Raw genomic sequence first — 21,297 nt, forward strand, 5'->3', positions numbered from 1 at the left:
ACAATTGAGCCTCTAGCCCTCTATTTATCCTAGTTTTCTAGGGTTAGGTTGCTTTCTATGTCGCGCTAATGGGCTAAATGATAAAACATAAAAAAGGCCCAATCTTTCTTTTCATCTTTTTCCATTCTGGGACATTCTATCTTTATCTTTTTAGCTCAAATCATTCATCTTAAATCCAAATCTCCAATCTTCCTTAGAAATCTGCAATTAACACCAAATTTGGGAATAAAATACTCTTATTCAAATAAAGATCATAAAAAATATAAAAAGGTATAAATTCATAAATTAGGGATTATTTTATATGTAAATTAGCAATAAATTCTCATAAGTGCCTATATTTTAATATGAAATATTATTGAAATTAGGCACTTATCAATGCTGAAAGTAGTGTCGTATCGTCCCCGGTGTGTCTAAACACCAAGATGACCAGGGACTTTGGTGATTACGCCCAAGGAGAAGGTTTCCCGAAGGATGGCGCTTCTCCTACATGACGTGTATTTGCACCAAGTCACCCGACTCTCCACTGCTCCAAACTTCCTCACTGCCTGATGCCCACACTCGAAGGAAACGGCTCCCGCCATTTCCTTGCGAGGTGTCTAGGCATCAGACACCGGGGCTAGTCGTTCTTACCTGGGGAGGGGACGTCCCAAAGGAATCCATTAACCCCTGCCCAGGGACTAAATGCCCGGATTTTAGATATGCTATGCGTACCTTTCAAACTTGACGCCCACACCCGAAGAGTGCGCTCCCGCCACTCCCTTTGGGGTGTCTACACGTCCAAGTTGGTTCGCGCGCTTGGTGTCCACGCCCAGAGGAGATATCCGCGTCCCTCCTGCTGAGGTGTCTACACACCATGGTGGCGGGTTCGTTTCTTAAGGAACCGCGCCCTTTCCTTTTAGCGTTTCTTTACATTGCGAAAAAAGGAAATTGAGACAATGTATACTTAATCTCATTCTTTCACTTGGGTGACCTCATTAAAAAACCCTCAAAAGGGAAAAAGAGTGTCCCCTTTAAAACTGTGTACTACATAATGTTCTTTAACTAAAGTAAAACTTAAAATTGGTTGCGTTCCAGGTGTGTGGAATGGGGCCTCATTCCAGAGTCTCAAGCTTGTACAAACCGTTCCCCTTAGCCTCGGTTACTCTAAAGGGCCCGGTCCACTTGGGAGATAGCTTGTTCTCCAACTCATATGGATGAGCCTTCCGCATGACCAGGTCAGCTACTTGGAACTGTCGCGGCTTCACCTGGGAGCTGTACTGATGCTCTACCCTTCTCTTCACAGCCTCAGCCTTTATCCTCGCCTCTTCCCTGGCCTCGTCCAATATGTCTAGGTTCACCATCCTCTCCTCATTGGATTTCTCTGCCACAAAGATTTGGAAACGGGGCGAGCTCTCATGAATTTCCACTGGGATCATGGCGTCTGACCCGTACACCAGGCTGAACGGCGTTTTCATGGTGGAAGACTGGGGCGTGGTGGGGTAAGCCCACACGATCCTTGGTACTTCTTCTGCCCACGCTCCCTTGGCTTTCTCAAGCCTCCTCTTCAACCCCTTCAACAAAATTCTGTTCGCGGGCTCCACCTGTCCGTTTGTCTGGGGTGTTCGAGAGATGCGAACACCTGCTTGATGCCTACTTCTGAGCACAACTTACCCATTTGCAGGCTGGCAAACTGGGTACCATTATCTGAGACGAAGCGCCTCGGTACACCGAAGCGACACACAATATTTTTCCACACGAAGTGTTGTACCTTGTGTGCCACCTGCGCCACCGGCTCTGCTTCTATCCACTTCGTGAAGTACTCGATGGCGACTATCAAGTACTTCATCTGCCTTATCGCCAAAGGGAAGGGCCCCAGAATGTCGATTCCCCATGTGTGGAAAGGCCACGGGCTATAAATCGACCTCAACTCTTCTGGAGGCGCCTTGTGGCAGTTAGCGTGCATTTGGCACTGCTAGCATCGCTTGGCGTACCTCACGCAATCCTCCCTTACTGTTGGCCAGTAGAACCCTGCACGGATCACCTTGGATGCCAACGACCTCCCCCCTACATGTCTTCCACAGATCCCTTCGTGGAGCTCCGACATTATCCTTGTGCACTCGTCGCTGCTCACACATGTTAGAATCGGGTGCGTGAATCCATGTCTGAATAGTGCTCCATCGATGAGAGTGTACCTCGTGGAGTTTCTCTTTATCCTCTTGCCCTCTCCAGGCTCCGCTGGGAGGATCCGTAGCGCCTGTAGGGCGTCATCCATGTGTCCCCCTCTTCTAAGACGCACACCTGCATACGACCCTCCTCTTTGGGCGAGGCCAGATATACATTAACGCTGGGGACCCTCGCCGTGTCCTGAATCAAAGACCGATGGCTCTTCGGCTTTCCCCTAGTCGTGCTGATATGAAGGACATCCACCCTATTATCTGCCACAAACATTCGTGGCGCCTTGAGAGTCTCCTGGATTACCGTCCTCTGCCTTCCCCCCTTGCCTGAGCTGGCCAGCTTTGTGAGCAGGTCAGCTCTGGCATTCTGCTCCCTTGGGACGTGGACCAATTCAAATGCCACGAACGCCCCCTTCAGCAACTGGACGTACTTCAGATACGCCGCCATCTGTGGATCCTTCGCTTGGTACTCCCCAGTTACCTGCCCCGTGACCAACTGGGAGTCGCTCTTCGCCATCAGACTCCGCGCACCCATCTCCTTGGCCAAGAGCATCCCAGCTATGAGGGCTTCGTATTCTACTTGGTTATTGCTGGCCTTGAATGCAAACCTCAGGGCCTGCTCAATCAGCAAACCCTTTGGCCCCTCCAAGACCACGCCGGCTCCACTTCCTTGCTGGTTGGAGGACCCATCCACTGAAAGCATCCACCGCGAGCCTACCTCCATCTCTTGCTGTGTGCTTCCTGGCGAGAGCTCTGCCAAAAAGTCAGCGTATACCTGCTCTTTGATGGATCCCCTGGGCTCGTATTGAATATCGAACTCAGACAGCTCTACCGCCCAACGAACCATCCTTCCTGCGACGTCTGGCTTTTGCAATACCTTCTGGATAGGGAGGTCCGTCATCACCACCACTGTGAAGCTTTGGAAGTAATGGTGAAGCCTCCTAGCTGAGAACACCACTGCCAGTGCCGCCTTCTCCAATGATTGATACCTCGTCTTCGGCCCCTGCAAGACCTTACTGACGAAGTATATGGGCTTCTGAGTCTCATCCTGCTTTTGAACCAGCACAGAGCTGATGGCCGACTCCATCACTGCGAAATACAAACGGAGGGGCTCGTCGGCCCGCGGCTAGCATAGCACGGGAGGCGTCGCTAGGTACTCCTTTAGCTGAGGAAAGCTGTCTCACACTCCTCTGTCCACACGAAGCGGCTGTTCCTTTTCAGGCACTGAAAGTATGGGTGGCCTTTATCTCCACTAGCAGATACGAACCTCGACAAGGCCGCAATGCGCCCCGTTAGCTACTGCACTTCTTTCACCGAGGCGGGACTCCTCGTCGCTAGGATCGCCGCACACTTGTCGGGGTTCGCCTCTATCCCCCGCTCGGTGAGCATGAAACCTAAGAACTTCCTCGCCTCGACCCCAAAAATGCACTTCTCCGGGTTCAGCTTGAGGCGGTACGTAGCTATTGTGGCGAACAGCTCTTCCAGGTCAGCTGGGTGTCGCCCTCTTTCCTGGGAGGTCACCACCATGTCATCAACATAGGCCTGCACGTTTCTACCTAGCATAGGTGCGAGGATCCTATCCATCAGTCTCTGATAGGTGGTGCTTGCATTCTTTAGTCCGAACGGCGTGACCTTGTAGCAGTAGCTACACGTCTCGGTCATGAATGCCGTTTTACTCTCATCACGTGGATTTATCTTGATCTGATTGTACCCCGAGAATGCATCCAAGAAGCTCAGCATCTTGCAGCCCGAGGCGCTGTCCACCAACGCGTCGATGCTGGGCAGTGGATACGAATCTTGGGGGCACGCCTTGTTCAGGTCTGTGAAGTCGATGCACATTCTCCACTTCCCATTCGCCTTCTTCACTAAGACAACATTGGCCAGCCACTCAGGGTACTAGATTTCCCAGATGTGTCCGGCGCTTAACAACTTCTTCGTTTCTTCCTGCACGACGAGGCGCCTCTCCTCGTTGAACTTCCTCCTCCTCTGTCGTACAGGACGGACCTTGGGGTCCATGGTGAGATGGTGGCACAGACAATCTGGGTCGATGCCCAGCATGTCTGAGGCGGACCATGCGAATGCGTCCAGGTGGTGCGAAATTATCGCCGCCACCTCGTCCCGCTCTTCTTGACTCAGCAGTCGCCCCACCTTGAAGATCTTCCCCCCAATCTGCCTTTCAACCGCATTTTCTACCGGCTCGGGTCGCCTGTCCCGAGCGCTCTCAACGCGAGACTCACCTCCACGACCTTCTCTTCTAGGCGTCGCCCTCTGCGGGCGAGGCCTCCACGGATACTCCCTCCATGGGGGAGGCCTCCCCGAGTACTTCTTCCATGGGCGAGGCCTCCCCATGTGATCCTTCTAAGGGTGCCGCCTCCCTAAGCGCTTCCCCCGCGGGCACGGACTCGACAGGCGCCGCCTCCACGGGTTCCGCCTCCTCCAAAGGCTCCACCTCCATAGGCGTATCTGCATTGGGCGGTCGCTCCACCACCATAAACACTCCCCTTTTTGTTTTTAGGCTATTCTCATAGCACTTCCGGGCCTCCTCCTGATCTGACTTGATCACGATAACCCGGCCACTAAGATTTGGCAACTTCATCTTCATGTGGCGTGTGGAAGCCACTGCCCTTAGCCTATTCAACGCAGGCCTTCCCAACAAAATGTTGTAGGTTGAATTGGCGTTCACGACTAGGTGTCGGATGCTCTCGGTACGTGATGCCGTTCCATCTGTAAACGTCGTCCTCAGCTCCAGGTAGCCACGTACCTCCACTTAGTCCCCTGCGAACCCATACAGACATCCCGTGTATGGCCTCAGCAGGTCAGGGGACAACTGTAGCTTGTTGAATGTGGATTAGAACATGACGTCGGCGGAGCTGCCCTGGTCCACGAGGACTCGGTGTACCCTTCTGACAGCGGTGACGACCGAAATGACCACGGGGTGATTGTCATGGGGGACGACGTCGCGTAGGTCAGCCTTCGTAAACACCAAGTCTGACTCCCACGGGTCATCCAATCCTTCCTGAGCTACTGCATTAACCGATCGCACGTACCTCTTGCGCTGAGAGGCAATGCCTCCTCCTCCTGAGATGCCACCAGAGATGGTGTGTACTTGTCCATGGATCGGCATCTCGTGTGCCTGATCCTCTTCTGGTACTGTCAGGGTCGCGGCTGTAGAAGACCCAGCCAGATAGTCCTTCAGGAACCCACTTTTTACCAACCCGTCCAACTGATGGCCCAACGCCAAGCAGTTGTTGATGTGATGCTCGAACGCTTGGTGGAACTCTTGGGCGTGCGGGTGCAACGCTTGTGCGCTTCTCGCACACCTCGCCCTCTGTGGCGATGTGCTCCAACGCGCGACGCCTTATTTTTGCAAAGCTTTGGGGGCGGCTTCTGATGATTGACTCACAGAATGGTCCAGGGCACATCCCCTTTCTGAACGTGTAGACGATCATCGGCTCCTCCGTGGTGCCAACCTTCACCACCTGCGCCCCGAAGTGATTGATGTATTCTTTCAAGGTTTCGCCTTGATACTGCTTCACGTTGAATAAATCATACGATACCGGTGGAGGAGCCCGGTTCGCTATGTACTGTTCACGAAACAGCTGTGAGAGCTGTGCGAAGGAAGTGATGTGGCCGTCTAGAAGGCTGATAAACCAGTTCATGGCCATTCCAGTTAACGTGCTCATGAAGAGCTTGCACCTCACGACGTCGGAGCCACCTACTAGCATCATCTGCGTGTGGAACGCAGTGAGGTGCGCTTCGGGGTCTTCCATCCCCGTGAAAGTCACCTTGGGACCTACGAACGTGTGAGGGATCACCGCCTCCATGATCGACTGCGAGAACGGTGTGGAGAACTCCCTGGGTGGCGTGAAACATTCACGATCCTCCGCTTCATGAATCCCAGGGTGGTTGCGCAACTCGCAGCGCAACTCCTCATTCACGCTGCACAACTCTTCATTCCTTGCCTGCGATGCCGCCAGATCCGCCTGTATACGCTCTTGCTCAACCTTTGATGCCGCCATCGCTTGCTGCAGGTCTTGCATCATATCCATGACCTGCTGCATGGTCATGTCACCGCTCTCAGCGCGCGTCGAACTTTGCCTTGTTGTCCTCATTCTTGCAGTTTCTTGAAGAACTTCGAACTGTAACAGTGGTTCTTGAAAATCCTTCGGTGAAAACGAGGGGAATCGCAAACGGCCGGTAGAAACTCAAGAAAACTGGGGAACGAACTGTTGGAACTAATCAAGACCGAAAAGAAACGGTAGAAACTGAGCCAAACTGAAGAACGATCGGTGAAAACTGAGCAAACCACGAACAAACGGTAGAACTAAGCAAACTTCAACTACGAACAGCGAAAACTTGAGCTGGACCGAAAGCAATCGGTGGGACTGCGTAAACTTCAAGATGAACGGTGGATTTTGCAAGATTCTTGGAAAACTTCTCAAAAACTGCTACTGAACCTCTTAGCACTTGCGGTGGAACTGATGTTTTAGATCGGCCCCACGGTGGGCGCCAGATGTTCCCGCTGGTTGACCAGAATGTGCTTCGTGCGTAGCTGTGACTCGCGTATCAAGGACACCTTCGTCTTGGTTCCAGATTTTCACCCTACACCGCCGTGAGTACCTGAAACAGAGAGAACAAAGGGCGTCCTCGCGGCCGTTTGCACTCCGACGATCAAGTCAGTAGGTAGAAAACACCACGCACCTCCGTATCGGAACACCGTAGCTGCGATGTTCTGAAGGCGCGTAACTGTATTCTAACGAACTTCTCTCTGGTGCTCAAATCACTCGTGCGTACAGTGTGTATGCGTGCAAATGATTAGAACGTACCTTACGAATCTTTCAGAAAAGCTTATATACCTTGGGTTTCAAGGCATACTGCCACGTGGCTTCTCTGACTTAAGCGCAGCTCCACGTGGAAGGTCTTACGATGCTGTAACCCAACTTAGGGAAATCCCAGCGTGTAAGTCTTCCTTCCTCGAAGTGAATCAGGCGCAAGGGGTGACTACCTGGGTGCCAACTCATGCGCCCCAGCCTCTAGTCACTCGCCCTGGGAGTGTATCAGCCTTCCTCTCGTACCATGGACGTGGATTACCCCTAGGGCGTGGCCCTCTCCCGGGTCGTATCTGTCCCAGGGATTCTCCAAAGGTGGCGCGGGTAGCCACATCCTACACGTCATGCATGAGTACTTCACGAGTCAGGTTACTCCCTACTGGTACTGGGAAAATGGCCTTGAAGCCACCTTTCTCTTCTCTTTATTACTGTTCTGATGTACCGGGGCCCGAGGCCTCCTCGCCCGTACCGTGGCCTCTTATCATGCCGCCCCCTCTACAGTCTTCCCTACCCGTGGGTATCGGGGGGTGGCACCATCAGGGCCGAAACGCTCTCTTAGGACAACGAGTCGCCTTTAAGGTGGGAGATGCTTAAACCTGTCGACGCCCTCTCCTGGCGACGCCCACACCTGGCGACGCCCACCCCTGGCGACGCCCACACTTGGCGACGCCCATTCTTGGCAAAGCCCAACGCGGTCAATGCACTAACTTTCCTCCTTGGAGCCCCTTGGTGGGTCCCACCGTATGTTTGACTTTGGTCAACGCCCTTTATGTTATTTAATTCACTTTGTTTATTTCAATTATGACAGGATTGTCAGAAGAAAAGCTTAAGAGATAGCTTTGAAGAATGTTACCCCGCATGTACTCTCTCGTTTCGGGTATCGAAAACTAGAGCAATCACTGAGGGTGGAAAAGGAGCAATCTAGACAGGGGACGTCGTCTGAGAATGTGGAAACAAGGGGTCCCTTCTCCTCCATCACCACCTTTTTGCCATGTAAAATGGAAGAGGGCCCGAATTAAAAAGTCGGGTGCACCAAGTTTTGAGCAATCTGAGGTTATCATCGGAAATTTTGTAAGTTATTTTTAACTTTTTTATTTTAAAGCATTAATTATATTAAAAACTGATATGCTTATTGGTACCTGACTAAATGGTGTTTCTATTCTGAACTGGCTGTCGTACACGTGGAGGGCCTCACAGCGCCATGACCCCATCTGGGGACGTTTCTACGTGTGAGTCCTCCTGCTTGGGAGTGCTACTGCGCAAGGGGTGACTTTTTGGGTGCCAACTCATGCCCCCAATCATCTAGTCACTCACTTTGAGAGCGTATCTGCCTTCCTCTCGTACCCTGCACCCGGCTACCCTGGGCGTGACCCTCCTCTTGAGTCGTATCTGTCCCAAAGGCGTCTCTGGGGGCGGCAAGGGTACTTCACGAGTCAGGCTGCCCTACACTGGTGCTGTCACTATGGCTTTGAAGCCACCTTTCTCTTCTCTTTATCACTCCCCCGGATCATCGGGACCTGAGGCCTTCCCACGGCGTCACTCCCTCCATGGTCTTTCCTACCCATGGGTATCGGGGAACCACACTGTGATTGCCTTGCCTTAGTGATATTTGATCTTCGCGACGCCCTGGTTGGGCGACGCCTTCACCTAGGCGACGCCTTGCCTTGGCGACACTTCCTCTTGGCGACGCTGGCACTTGGCGTCTCTTCACCTAGGCGACGCCTTGTGTTGACTTTGATTCCAGGCGTTGACTTTGACCTTGACTTTGTCAACACCCGGATACGGGACGGTACACAAGCCCCCCAGTCTTAAGCCGAAGACTTGTCTTCAGCGCAGAGACTAAGGCCTCGCCCACGCCGTCCACGTGTCACCCTGATGACGTGTCATTCCCTGCTGACTCAACAATTCTCGAATTATTGACGTGACACTCTCTGAACCATAGGGGCGCTCTTAATGCTGATTGGACATCCTCTGAAGCGGGGAAAATAACACCTTTTGGGGCTACGCTTAATCGTGCGCCACGTGGCTCATCACACGGCCAGCCTCTAGAGTCTCTTGCGCTCCCTTTGGGCGCTTAATCCTTTGACACGCGGCACGATCTCATGGCTCATGATTAGCGCCTCTTGGGTTGCAAATGTAACGTTCAAGTTACCCCCAAACCCCGCGCTCACACCACTGTTACATCCATTCTCTCTGCATCTCCGCACTGTTCATCGCCTTCAAACCCTTTCCCTGCAACTCCTGCTCTTTCCTTCGTGCTCTCCTTCCTCCCTTACTTCGACAACAAAGGTATGATTTTCGCACATCCCGACTCTTCTCCTTCGTCGCATTGCATAGTTTATTGAACTGCCTGGGACTGTTTACGTTTATGCGTTACTGTGTTCTTCCGCTTCTCCTTTCTTTTCTGTTCCCTTCTCCTTGTTTCTGGGTTTTCTCGCGTGGGTGGTATTTCCTGGGGTTTTACACCCTTTTCTGTCTTGGCATCACTTTGTTAAAAACCTTTTTCCTTTCTTCTTTCTCCAGCTATTTATTCACACCATGACGCGCCCGAACTCCCAGTCTGGTTCTTCCCCCAAGACCCTCAAGTCCAATTATAAAGCCTTCTATACATGGGCCCCCGACGAGCTTTTGAACGAGTGCACCAGGCTGACATCCTTTCAGGACCTGGAGAATCATCGTGGGGATCCCCACTTGTATAACTTTAATGCCTTCTGCCGCACTCATGACGCGCACATCTCCGTTCGTCCCGGCCGACCGGGGGAACCTGTGTGTGTGGATGACAGACCTAGAAAGGGGAGTCCCTTCTTCTTCATGTACCAGACGCTGTTTAAACGCGTCGGGGTGCGCCTCCCATTCACGCCCTTTGAGAGGGAACTCCTTACTGAGATTAACACAGCCCCCGCCCAGCTCCATCCCAACAGTTGGGCATTTGTAAGGGGCTTTCAAATTCTCTGCGGGCACCTGGGCATCCTTCCTTCCGTGGATGTTTTCTTGCATTTCTTCGAAGTGAAGAAACAGGGGAAAAGCTTTTGGGTAAGCTTCTCCGGCATCGCGGGCAGGATCATACTCTCCCTCTTCCAGAACTCCTATAAAAACTGGAAAGGAAAATTCTTTAGGGTGTGCAGCGCCAAGCACGACCCCACAGCCTTTGACGGCTTTCCCTTGTACTGGACGGAGCACCCTAAGTTGCTCAGGGCCAAAACCCTGGATGAGCTATCCCCTACTGACAGGGAGGTATGCAAGGCCTTGGCTGACCTGGGGATCGTCTTCGATACATTGAAGCTCATCGCGAGCGAATACAACGCTCACGCCCTGACCACATATTTTGGTATGGAGACCCTCCCCTTACCATCTTTCATTATCTGTACCTTACTACCAGATGTTTGTTCCTTTGGCCTCTTTCACCTGTCTTCCCTTATACCATGTGATTCGCGTCTCACGTTTCTACGCGTTTTGTGATTTTGCATAATTGCTTTGGCTTTGACTTCTGCTGCTTGGTTTATCTGAATGTAGGATCGGTGATGGGCGCTTCCAAAAGGATGATGCTGGCGAAAGCGATAAAGGACGCTCGTGCTGCCAAAGCGGGCGCCTCTTCCGCCTCTGCTGCTGACCCAAACCCCCATCAACCCTGCCTCTGCCACCACCGACCCCTACTGAAGCTCCACTAGGCTCATCTTCACCGTCCCCACGTAGCCCTGAGGCGCTTCAGACTCCCGGCTCTCCTCTGCCCATTGATGTCGTTCCTATGGCCGTGGCCTCATCGCCGGCCCCAACCCCCTCGACAAAGGGAAACGGGTCTTGGAGATCATATCCGACGATGAAGACTCGGATGGCGTGGCACCCTTCAAGAGGAGGAAATCTGCAAGGGTTCCCCTCCTACCGGCGGCGTGGCCCCAGGGAGAGGATTCTTTCAGGGACAACCCTCCCAGCGCTACTTCCCTTCCCCCCACAACCGTCCAAAAGGATATAGGCGAAGGCGCCGAGTCTGCTCCACCTCCGCCACCGGCAGAGGTCTCTGCTTCTCCTGCCCCCATCGCTGCCGCCCCCGATTTTATCGCCATCCCTCCTCAAATTATGCATCTGATGAGGGGCTTCAGTCGTGGAACAATGCCAGAGGGCTCCGATAGGAAGGAGGGCATGCCTTTCTACTTGGAGGCCTTCTTGGCGGTGGCCCTTGAATGGCGCACCCAGGCCAGAAACGCTGTTCTGCAAACTCAAACCCTCCAGGCCTTGGAAACAAGGGTAGCTGCCCTGGAGGAGAAAAAGAAGATTCTGGGACGTCAAAACGAAGCTTACCAAACCACCCTGAAGCAGGCGCAGGAGTCCAAAGCAGAGGCTGAAGAACAACTGGCAGAGGCGGTGGAGCTTCAGGCCGACTTCTACGCTCGGGAAGTCGCCCTCAAAGTTCAGGTAACGAGCCTTCAAGACATAGTCGAAGCTTACGAAGAAGTTCAAAAGGACTTGAAGGACCGCTGCTGTGAGCAAGCTGACGGAATGGAGCGGATGGAAGGGGAAATGGCTACCCAGGCCAAAGCTATGGGCCTTCTCCAGGTTGACTACGACAAACTGCAAGTCGAGGTCAGCCGACTCCGTGTGGAGAAGGAGGCTTTGGAGAAGCAGGTAGCTTCTGGGGATGCCACCATTGAGGAGCTAGAGAAGGACAAAAAGACCCTCATCCAGGACATGGCGGGAACTTTCGAGGAGGGATTCCAGGAGGCTCTGGCCCAAGCTGTCTGCATGAATCCGGGGCTCGACATTTCCAACTGCGATTCCACTCACCACATTGTTGATGGAAAAGTCGTGCCCCTGGAACTGGACGATTGAACCGCCACCCTCGACCATCACTTTATTCCTTTACACTTGTTTTAACCTTCTTTGATAAACTTGTAATTCTTTGAATTGTCTGCACTTTCGTTACAACTTTGGGTTTTTGCATGATTACTTTCGTGCCATTGCGATATAGAATTTCGCCTGTGTGATTTTACTTTCGTTCTTTGCCTTCACGTGCTTCGGTTGTTTTGCCTGTACTATACCCGTTTCTTTCACTGTGTTGGGCGGCCTTGTATGTCTGGGGAAGGTCACGCGTCGATGCCCACGCCCATGGAGAGGCTTGCCTAATGGGGCCGTATCGTCCACGGGGTGTCTCTAACACCAAAGCGATCCGTCCCTTGATTCTTAGTGCCCGGCGCCCACGCCTAAGGAGAGGCCCGCTACAGCAGCGCCGTATCGTCCCCGGGTGTCTAAAAACGCCGAGTGCTCTGGGGGGTGGGGGTCGTTCCCTCCATGGTCTTTCCTTCCCATAGGTATCGGGGAACAACCCTGCCAGTGATTCGCTGGCTTTTGGCGATCTCGTCTCCCTCCACAGTCTTTCCTACCTGTGGGTATCGGGGAGGCGACGCCACTAAACTAGCTTTGACCTCTTCGATTTCGTCTCCCTCCACAGTCTTTCCTACCTGTGGGTATCGGGGAGGCGGCACTGCTGATACTTGGGTTGGCGATGCCCGCAACGTCTCATGCTGGCGTCGCCTTTTGTGCCTTTCCTGGCGACGCCTCGGGCGTCTCATGCTGGCGTCGCCTTGGGCGTTATCTTTACTTTGGCCCTGGTCGACGCCTGAGGATGGCGAAGAGCTTAGGGCTTCGCCTGTGCTATCCACGTGGCACTTCTTACATGGCTGATGGGACGTTCAGTCACTCGACTTGATTCTGACTCCTACTGTGCCCCTGACCCGCTCTCGACGGCGCATCGTACCCTTGGGCATTCTGTCGATACGACGTTTTCTGAGTTTAACCAGGGGTGTCAGGGCCATCCTTCCATCTTCCGCCACGTGGCTCGATCGTGCGGTCCATCCATTCGCGTCGTTTAGCGCTATAACTACAATACTTCCATTTGCGTCGTTTGGCGCTCTAACCGCAATATTTGATTCTTCAAAGCTTTGAAACTGTCCTCATCATTTTTGCGCTTTTCGTAAACTATTTGCACCCTTTCTACTTGCACCCTTTCTCTTCTCGCGAAGAGTTCTTCCAGTATTCATTCCCACCAGCGTTTTACCCTTGCGTTACCAGTGGGCCACACGCCTTCGAACCTCCCTGATTCAGTTCAAGAATGTCTTCTCGTGCTACTGCCCCCAGGGTCAACCCCAAGGACCTGTATGCTTGGGCTTCGAGCGAGCTTCTTGACGAATGCTCATGCTTACTCTCCACCAGGGCCATAAGGGAACACAAAGGGGATTCATGCTCCTATAATCACCGTGCCTTCGCGAGGAGGCACGACGACGACATTGCTGTGCTCCCTTGCACTCTAGGGGAGCCAGTGTGTGGAGACGAACGAGCCAACGACGGGGTCCCCTTCTTTTACTTCTATCAGGTGGTTTTCAAAACCATCGGCGTGCGCCTGCCCTTCTCCAGGTTCGAGAAGGAACTGCTGACGGAGATCAATGCCGCTCCGGCCCAGTTATATCCCAACAGCTGGGCTTTTGTCAAGGCCTTTGACATCCTTTTCGGGTTTCTGGGTTGTGCACCCTCGGTTGACATCTTTCTTCACTTCTTCGAGGTGAAGAGGCAAAGGAACAACCTCTGGGTAACTCTCAGTAACGTTCCTGGCAGAGTTCTCCTGACCCCCTTCCAAAACTCATTCACTGGGTGGAAAGGCCGGTTCTTCAAGATCTGCTGCTCTGACCTCGTTCCCTCCGCCCTGGATGGTTTTCCACTGTACTGGGTGAGGGAGACGAGGGCCCTCAAATCCAAACCCTTCAAGAAGCTAGCCCCGAATGACCAGGTGGTTTGCCGGATTCTCGCTGAGGTGGGAGGTTTTGACTCTGCCACCTTGATCAGTTTGGAGTTCAACGCTGGAACTCTCGGAAAGTATATATGTATGAGTCACTGCCCTAGAAACTTCCGCCTTTATTGCTTCCGCATTACACATTCATCTCCCTTGGTGCAGGTTCGAAAATAAACCAAGAGCGGAGGTCACGACTTACCCGAGCTCTGCGGACTGAGAGCGGGGCTTCGTCTTCTTCCCGTGTTGACACCGATGGCCACTGAAAAGTTGTTCGTTTGTGTTTTTGTATGAGTTGTAATGTTTGCCCTATTCGCATTACTCCCATTTGTATCGAACACTGCTTGTAACATCAACTTTACTATACCATACTTGGTTTTTGTAACGCCGCTTTACTTTGCATACGTCTCATATATTGTGCGCTTTTCCTCCGTCATGTTTCTTAGCGGCGCCTGCACTCAGGCGACACCTTTCTTCTTGGCGACGCCTTTCTTCTTAGCGACGCCTTCTTTCTTGGCGACGCCTTCTTTCTTGGCGACGCCTTCTTTCTTGGCGACGCCTTCTTTCTTGGCGACGCCTATCTTCTTGGCGGCGCCTTTTTTCTTGGCGACGCCCCTTTTACTAGCGACGCCTCACGCTACTTCAAACGGAGAAAGATAAAGACTGAGAACCAAGGCACGGTTTTTTCTCAAACTTTTTTTTTTCTTTTATTTGGGTGACCTCATTAAAAAACCTCGGAAAGGGAAAAATAGCGTCCCCTTTAACAAAACTGTTACATAGCTGCTTTACATAAGTCAACTAAAATAAAACTTCAGGTTGGCTGCATTCCAACTGCGCGGGATGGGACCTTCTTCCAAGGTCTCTAGGCTGTACGAACCGTTGCCCTTAGCCTCGGTAACTCTGAAGGGTCCGATCCACTTGGGAGACAACTTATTCTCCAGCTCGTATGGGTGAGCTTTCCTCATAACTAGGTCGCCAATCTGAAACTGTCGCGGCTTTACCTTAGGGCTTTATTGTCGCTCTACTCTTCTCTTCACCGCTTCAGCTTTTATTCTGGCTTCTTCCCTGGCTTCGTCTAGTAGATCCAGGTTTACCCGCCTTTCTTCGTTGGATTCCTCCACCACAAAGTTTTGAAAACGTGGTGAGCTTTCATGTATTTCTACCGGGATCATCGCGTCCGACCCGTACACCAAACTGAAAGGCGTCTCTATGGTAGAAGATTGGGGAGTGGTGTGGTATGCCCATACGATCCTTGGAACTTCCTCCGCCCACGCCCCTTTGGCCTTCTCTAACCTTCTCTTTAACCCCCTCAGCAAAACTCTGTTTGCTGACTCCACTTGCCCGTTGGTCTGGGGGTGTTTGACTGACGTGAACACTTGCTTGATACCTATCTCAGCGCACAGATTTCTCAACTGCTGACTGGCAAACTGGGTCCCGTTATCGGATATCAAGCGCCTAGGTACGCCAAAGCGGCACACAATGTTCTTCCACACAAAGTGTTGTACCTTGTGCGCAGTAATCTGTGCCACGGGCTCTGCCTCTATCCACTTGGTGAAGTACTCGATGGCAACGATCAAATACTTCATCTGTCTTATCGCCAGTGGGAACGGGCCCAGGATGTCGATTCCCCATGTATGAAAAGGCCACGGGCCATATATGGATCGCAGTTCTTCTGGCGGCACCTTGTGCCAGTCAGCGTGCTTTTGGCATTGCCTGCAGCGCTGGGCGTGTCGCGGACAGTCCTCTTTTACTGTTGGCCAGAAGAACCCTGCGCATATCACCTTGGAGGCTAAGGACCTTCCCCCTACGTGGCTCCCGCAAATGCCTTCGTGGAGCTCCGCCATTATCCTGGTACACTCGTCGCCACTTACACACGTTAGGATAGGGTGAGTGAACCCGTGCCTGACCAACACTCCATCCACCAGAGTATATCTTGCGGCATTTCTTTTGACCTTCTTACCCTCTTCTGGCTCCACTAGGAGAGCCCCATCCGCCAGGTACCGTTTGTATGGCGTCATCCAGGTGTCTCCCTCGGCTAGGACACATACCTGCATTTGCCTTCCTTCTTCAGGCATATCCGCGTACGTGCTGATGCGGGGCGTCTTCAGCGTATCTTGGGTCAGAGAGCGATGATTCCTTGGACTCTCTCTTGATGTACAGATCTGGAGGACATCCACCCTGTTATCTTCCACGAATTTACGTGGAGCTTTGAGCGTCTCTTGGATCACTGTCCTCTGCCTACCCCCCTTGCCTAAGCTGGCCAGCTTGGCAAGCAGGTCGGCTCTGGCATTCTGCTCCCTTGGGACATGTATCAGCTCAAGAGCGTTAAATGCTCCCTTCAATAGTTAGACGTATCTTAGATACGCGCCATCTGTGGGTCCTTCGCCTGGAACTCACCTGACACCTTCCCCGTAATCAGCTGGGAATCGCTTTTCACCAGGAGGTTCTGCACGCCCATCTCCTTGGCCAGGAGCATTCCTGCTATCAGGGCTTCGTATTCCACCTGATTATTACTTGCCTTGAAGGCGAAGCGTAGAGCTTGCTCAATCAGTACGCCGTTGGGTCCCTCCAAGACTATTCCCGCACCACTCCCTTGTTGGTTGGAAGAGCCATCAACCGAGAGCAACCACTGCGAGCCCACCTCCACCTCTTGCTCACCTCCTGGTGAGAGTTCCGCTATCATCCTCGGTTTTGCCGCCAATCTCCCTCTCCACGGCGTTAGCCGCCGGTTGTTCCCTGCTATCATCCTCGACGGGCGCCGCCTCTTCCACGGTCACCGCGTCGTCAGGGCCTTCCTCCATGGGTGCATCTGTTTCTGGCGTCGCCCTCGCGGGTACGGCCTCGTTAGGCGTCGACGCAGCGGGCGTCGCCTCAATCATCGTCGTGTCTGCACACGGCGGACGCTCATACACCATGAACACGCCTCTCTTCGTTTTCAGGCTGTTCTCATAGCATTTCCTTGCCTCCTCCTGATCTGACTTGATGACTATCACCTTGCCACTGAGGTCCGGCAGCTTCATCTTCATATGGCGTTTGGAGGCTACTGCGTTCAACCGGTTCAACGCCGGCCTGCCCAACAAGATGTTGTAAGGGGAGCTGGCGTTCAAGACCAAGTACCGGATGCTTTCGGTACGCGAGGCCTCTCCGTCCGTTAACGTAGTCCTCAACTCCAGGTAGCCTCGGACTTCCACCTGGTTGTCCGCAAACCCATACAGGCACCCTGTGTAGGGCCTCAAAAGGTCGGGGGATAACCGCAACTTATTGAATGTCGACCAGAACATGACGTCTGCTGAACTTCCCTGGTCGACAAGAACTCTGTGCACCTTTCTCCCAGTTGTGACAACTGAAATGACCACGGGGTCATTGTCGTGCGGCACCACGTCTCGGAGATCCCCTCTCGTGAATACGAGGTCCGACTCCCACGGCTCACCCGAGATTCTTTTTTCGATCGAGTTGACCCCCCTCGCGTATTTCTTTCGCTGGGAGGCGGTGGGTCTTCCGCCGGAAAATCCTCCAGCTATGGTATGGACCTCGCCGAGAACCGGCGTCTCGTGTGCTTGTTCTTCCGCTGGCGGCGGCAAGGTGGCGGTCGTTGTGGGTTCTGCGACATAATCCTTCAAAAACCCGGTTCTCACCAGCTCATCCAGCTGGTAACCCAACGACAGGCAGTTATCAATGTGGTGACCGAAAGCCTCGTGGAACTCACACCAAGAGTCTTTCCGAGGCCCCAACACCTTATTGGACTTCGCCGGTCGCCTCAATCTCTCAGCTATATTAGGCACGGCGATCAGGTCCTTCAATTCCACCACAAAATTGTATCGCCGGCCTCGTTCTTTCTCTGGCCGGGCGATCGCCTCCCGCTGGACCCCGGGGCTGGGGCTTTTTGGCCTTGTCGGGGCGTCTCCCATCTGGTTTCTTCCTTCCCGTCGTGGTCTCATTGACCCTGGCGGGTTGAGCTCGCGTCGGTCCCCTTGGGCGCGAGGGTACGACGCTGGTGCGCTTCACGCACACCTCTCCCTCAGAATCGATATGTTCTACCGCCCGACGCCGTAGTTCAGCAAAAGTCCTAGGGCGGTTGCGAATGATGGATTCCCCAAAAGGGCCGGGGCATACGCCTTTCACGAACGCGTACACAATCATAGGTTCCTCTATCGTACCAACCTTTACTACCTGGGCCCCGAAGCGATTGATGTATTCCTTTAGGGTCTCCCCTTGATACTGTTTCACATCAAACAAATCGTAGGAGACCGGCGGCGGGGCCTTGTTTGCTAGGTATTGTTCCCTGAAAAATTGTGACAGTTGTCGGAAAGAGGTGATATGACCGTCCGGTAAGCTGATAAACCAGTCCATAGCCATCCCAGTCAAGGTGCACATAAAGAGCTTGCACTTGGCAGCGTCAAAGCCGCCTACCAGGACCATCTGTGTGTCAAATGCAGCGAGGTGCGTCTCAGGGTCCTCCATCCCGGTGAAGATCACCTTGGGCCCCGCGAACGTGTTCGGGATCACTGCATCCAGAATCTCCTGCGAGAAGGGAGTGGAAAACTCCCTTGGCGGGGAGTGGTTATCCATCTCATCATGTTCACGTTTCCCCCGATTATTTCGCAGACCCCGGTGCAACTCCTCATTTACACGGCGGAGCTCTTCATTCCTCTCATGCGAGGCTTCGAGATCTGCTTGCATGCGTTCCTGTTCCAGTTTCGACTCCGCCATATCCTCCTGCAGCCCCCACATTATCTCCAGGCCCTGTTGCATGGATAGTTCTGCTGGGGCCGCGCGTGCAGTTCCCCGTCTTGTGGTGGCCATTGTCACGGTCTTTTCAAACCTCCTCCAACGTTGCTATAACTTGGTAGATCTTCTCAAATTTGTGATGGGACAGATGTTTTATATCGGCCCCACGGTGGGCGCCAAATGTTCCGTCCGGTTGACCTGGGACGTCTTCGTGCGCAACCTCGACCGTCTGCTAGGGACTCCTTCCCATTGATCACTTGTGGATTCCTGCAAAGAAGGACAAAAGGGCGCCCTAGCGGCCGTTTGCACTCCGACGCTCAAGTCAGCCAGCAAGAAACACCAAAAACTATGCAGCTCCGTATCGGAGCACCGCGTATGGCACTCTGAAGGTGGTAAAAAGGAAACTGTGTTTGGTGTATATTTTCTCGTCCTAGCAAAAATCTTTCCCTAGTCCCTTGTGCGTAACCTCAAGGCTCGAGCAAGCGACTAGAGTTGATCCGGTCGGTCATCGATAGTGAATGACGTCAGCAGCAGGTAACCACGTGGACCACTCGCAGGGTGACACGTGGATCAGGTGACAGAGAGATCAGGGAGGAGATCACCCGGTATGGTGATCGGTGGTCAATAACCGAGTGACCACCGACAGATCAGTTCCAAGATAAAAACCCCGGGGGAGAACGCGAGAAGCAATAGAGCACCGATTAGTCATCGGGTGCATGGTCATCGGGGTTTCGTGTTACACGCAGTTAAACCGGGACTGAGATTCCCAGCGAGAGCGTTATGCATGGACCTCGCATGATCATACCTCAGAGAAAGAAGAGCTCCTCGCCGGTATAATCGTGCACGAGAGTGGCCTGAGGGAGTTAGTAAACCAGTCAGTGATTGGTGACTCTCTCAACCCATTACGTGCATGACATCGTGAAGGGGAAATCGTGTATGCAGAGAGCAATGCTTGGTGAGTGTGCCTAGTCCAACCACACTCGGCGTTCTCTTGGGAATGAGCGATTCACCAGATGGAAGAAACGCACTAAGTTACTCTGCAAGGGAATAACTTAGGCGCACAAAGAGATGCGCTAGAGCCCTTCAGGTAGTGGCACATGAACGGTTAGATGTGAGTTGCATGCCTCCACGTGTCACTGTCTGAGAGGGGCGCGACCCAGATAAAGGTGCACTCCGTGTCATGAAAGGTACAGACAGAAAACACAGACACCCACGTCTTCACTGATTGTGGTACGTTTTCGCATAAAAGCATAACAGAATTCTGACACACGCAGAGAATAGCGTAACAGAATTCTGTTAGGCACAAACACAGAGAGAATAAAAAGAGGGAATCAGAGAGAGATACACACACATTTTTTTTAGTTAGTGATTCTGTGACCTAACTTGAGCGTTGGAGTGCAAACGACCGCTAGAGGCGCCGTCTATGTGTTTTGTAGGTTGCATTTGAAGTTCCCAGAGAAGGTTCTAAGAGCACTCTTGCAGATAGCACAGTTGCCATAGGCGGGGTAAGGAGCGACAAGGCAATTCCTCCACGCTTGAGTTGTCGACAGGATCAAGAGTGTTTCTGGAAAATTTGCCAAAAGTTCGAACCCCGTTCCCAACATTCTCGGCGCTATTTAAACTACCCAAGCATTTAAAGCGCCTTAAAGCGCTTTTATTCATAAAACGTAACGCACTAAATTAACGCGTCTAATTAGAAAACGTGGCGCATTTAAGACGTTGAAACGCTTGGGAGCCTTTATAGTACCTTAAACGCTCGAAACAGAAACTGTATTAAATGACTTTAATTACCTGGTACCTGACTAAATGGTGTTTCTATTCTGACCTGGCTGTCGTACACGTGGAGGGCCTCACAGCGCCATGACCCCATCTGGGGACGTTTCTACGTGTGAGTCCTCCTGCTTGGGAGTGCTACTGCGCAAGGGGTGACTTTTTGGGTGCCAACTCATGCCCCCAATCATCTAGTCACTCACTTTGAGAGCGTATCTGCCTTCCTCTCGTACCCTGCACCCGGCTACCCTGGGCGTGACCCTCCTCTTGAGTCGTATCTGTCCCAAAGGCGTCTCTGGGGCGGCAGGGGTACTTCACGAGTCAGGCTGCCCTACACTGGTGCTGTCACTGTGGCCTTGAAGCCACCTTTCTCTTCTCTTTATCACTCCCCCGGATCATCGGGACCTGAGGCCTTCCCACAGCGTCGCTCCCTCCATGGTCTTTCCTACCCATGGGTATCGGGGAACCACACTGTGTTTGCCTTGCCTTAGTGATATTTGATCTTCGCGACGCCCTGGTTTGGCGACGCCTTCACCTAGGCGACGCCTTGCCTTGGCGACGCTTCCTCTTGGCGACGCTGGCACTTGGCGTCTCTTCACCTAGGCGACGCCTTGTGTTGACTTTGACTCCAGGAGTTGACTTTGACCTTGACTTTGTCAACGCCCGGATACGGGACGGTACAGTAATTATGAGGCCAAAAAGATTCTTTGTCCAATGGGTATGGAGTATAAAAAGATACATGCATGTCCAAATGATTGTGTATTATACCAGAAAGATTTTGAATTGTTGAAAAGTTGTCTGAGGTGTGGGTTATCACGTTATAATTTTATACAAAAAGATGATGATACTATTGAAGATATAGAATAGCATGGACCGCCAATGAAGGTTATGTGGTATCTTCCCATCATTCCAAGGATGAAGCGTTTGTTTGTGATCCTGCCTGTTGACCAGAACGCTGGAACTTGCCTCGTCAAACTTGGATCGACGTGTGCACCGCTTCTACCTCCGTCCATCGTCGCGATCCACCTCAAGAACCTGCAAA

General features: G+C 52.6%; 3 protein-coding genes across 3 annotated transcripts; 1 reads left to right on the plus strand and 2 right to left on the minus strand.

Annotated features, from left to right (window-relative positions):
• Positions 1-1,091: 1,091 nt before the first annotated feature.
• Positions 1,092-2,083, minus strand: LOC137815811 (uncharacterized). The gene is made up of 2 exons (XM_068618924.1): positions 1,971-2,083; positions 1,092-1,629 (listed from the first exon to the last, which is right to left on the minus strand). Exons 1-2 carry the CDS (start codon positions 2,081-2,083, stop codon positions 1,092-1,094), a joined length of 651 nt encoding a protein of 216 aa, XP_068475025.1.
• A 104-nt stretch (positions 2,084-2,187) lies between these two features.
• LOC137815812 (uncharacterized) lies at positions 2,188-3,240 on the minus strand. Its single transcript, XM_068618925.1, has one exon. It carries the CDS (start codon positions 3,238-3,240, stop codon positions 2,188-2,190), a length of 1,053 nt encoding a protein of 350 aa, XP_068475026.1.
• A 7,849-nt stretch (positions 3,241-11,089) lies between these two features.
• On the plus strand, positions 11,090-11,806 carry LOC137815813 (uncharacterized). The gene has a single exon (XM_068618926.1). The coding sequence runs from the start codon at positions 11,090-11,092 to the stop codon at positions 11,804-11,806; it is 717 nt and encodes a 238-aa protein (XP_068475027.1).
• The last annotated feature ends 9,491 nt before the right edge of the window (positions 11,807-21,297 follow it).

Source organism: Phaseolus vulgaris, chromosome 1, assembly GCF_000499845.2.
Source record: "Phaseolus vulgaris cultivar G19833 chromosome 1, P. vulgaris v2.0, whole genome shotgun sequence".
Classification (NCBI taxonomy): Eukaryota; Viridiplantae; Streptophyta; class Magnoliopsida; order Fabales; family Fabaceae; genus Phaseolus; species Phaseolus vulgaris.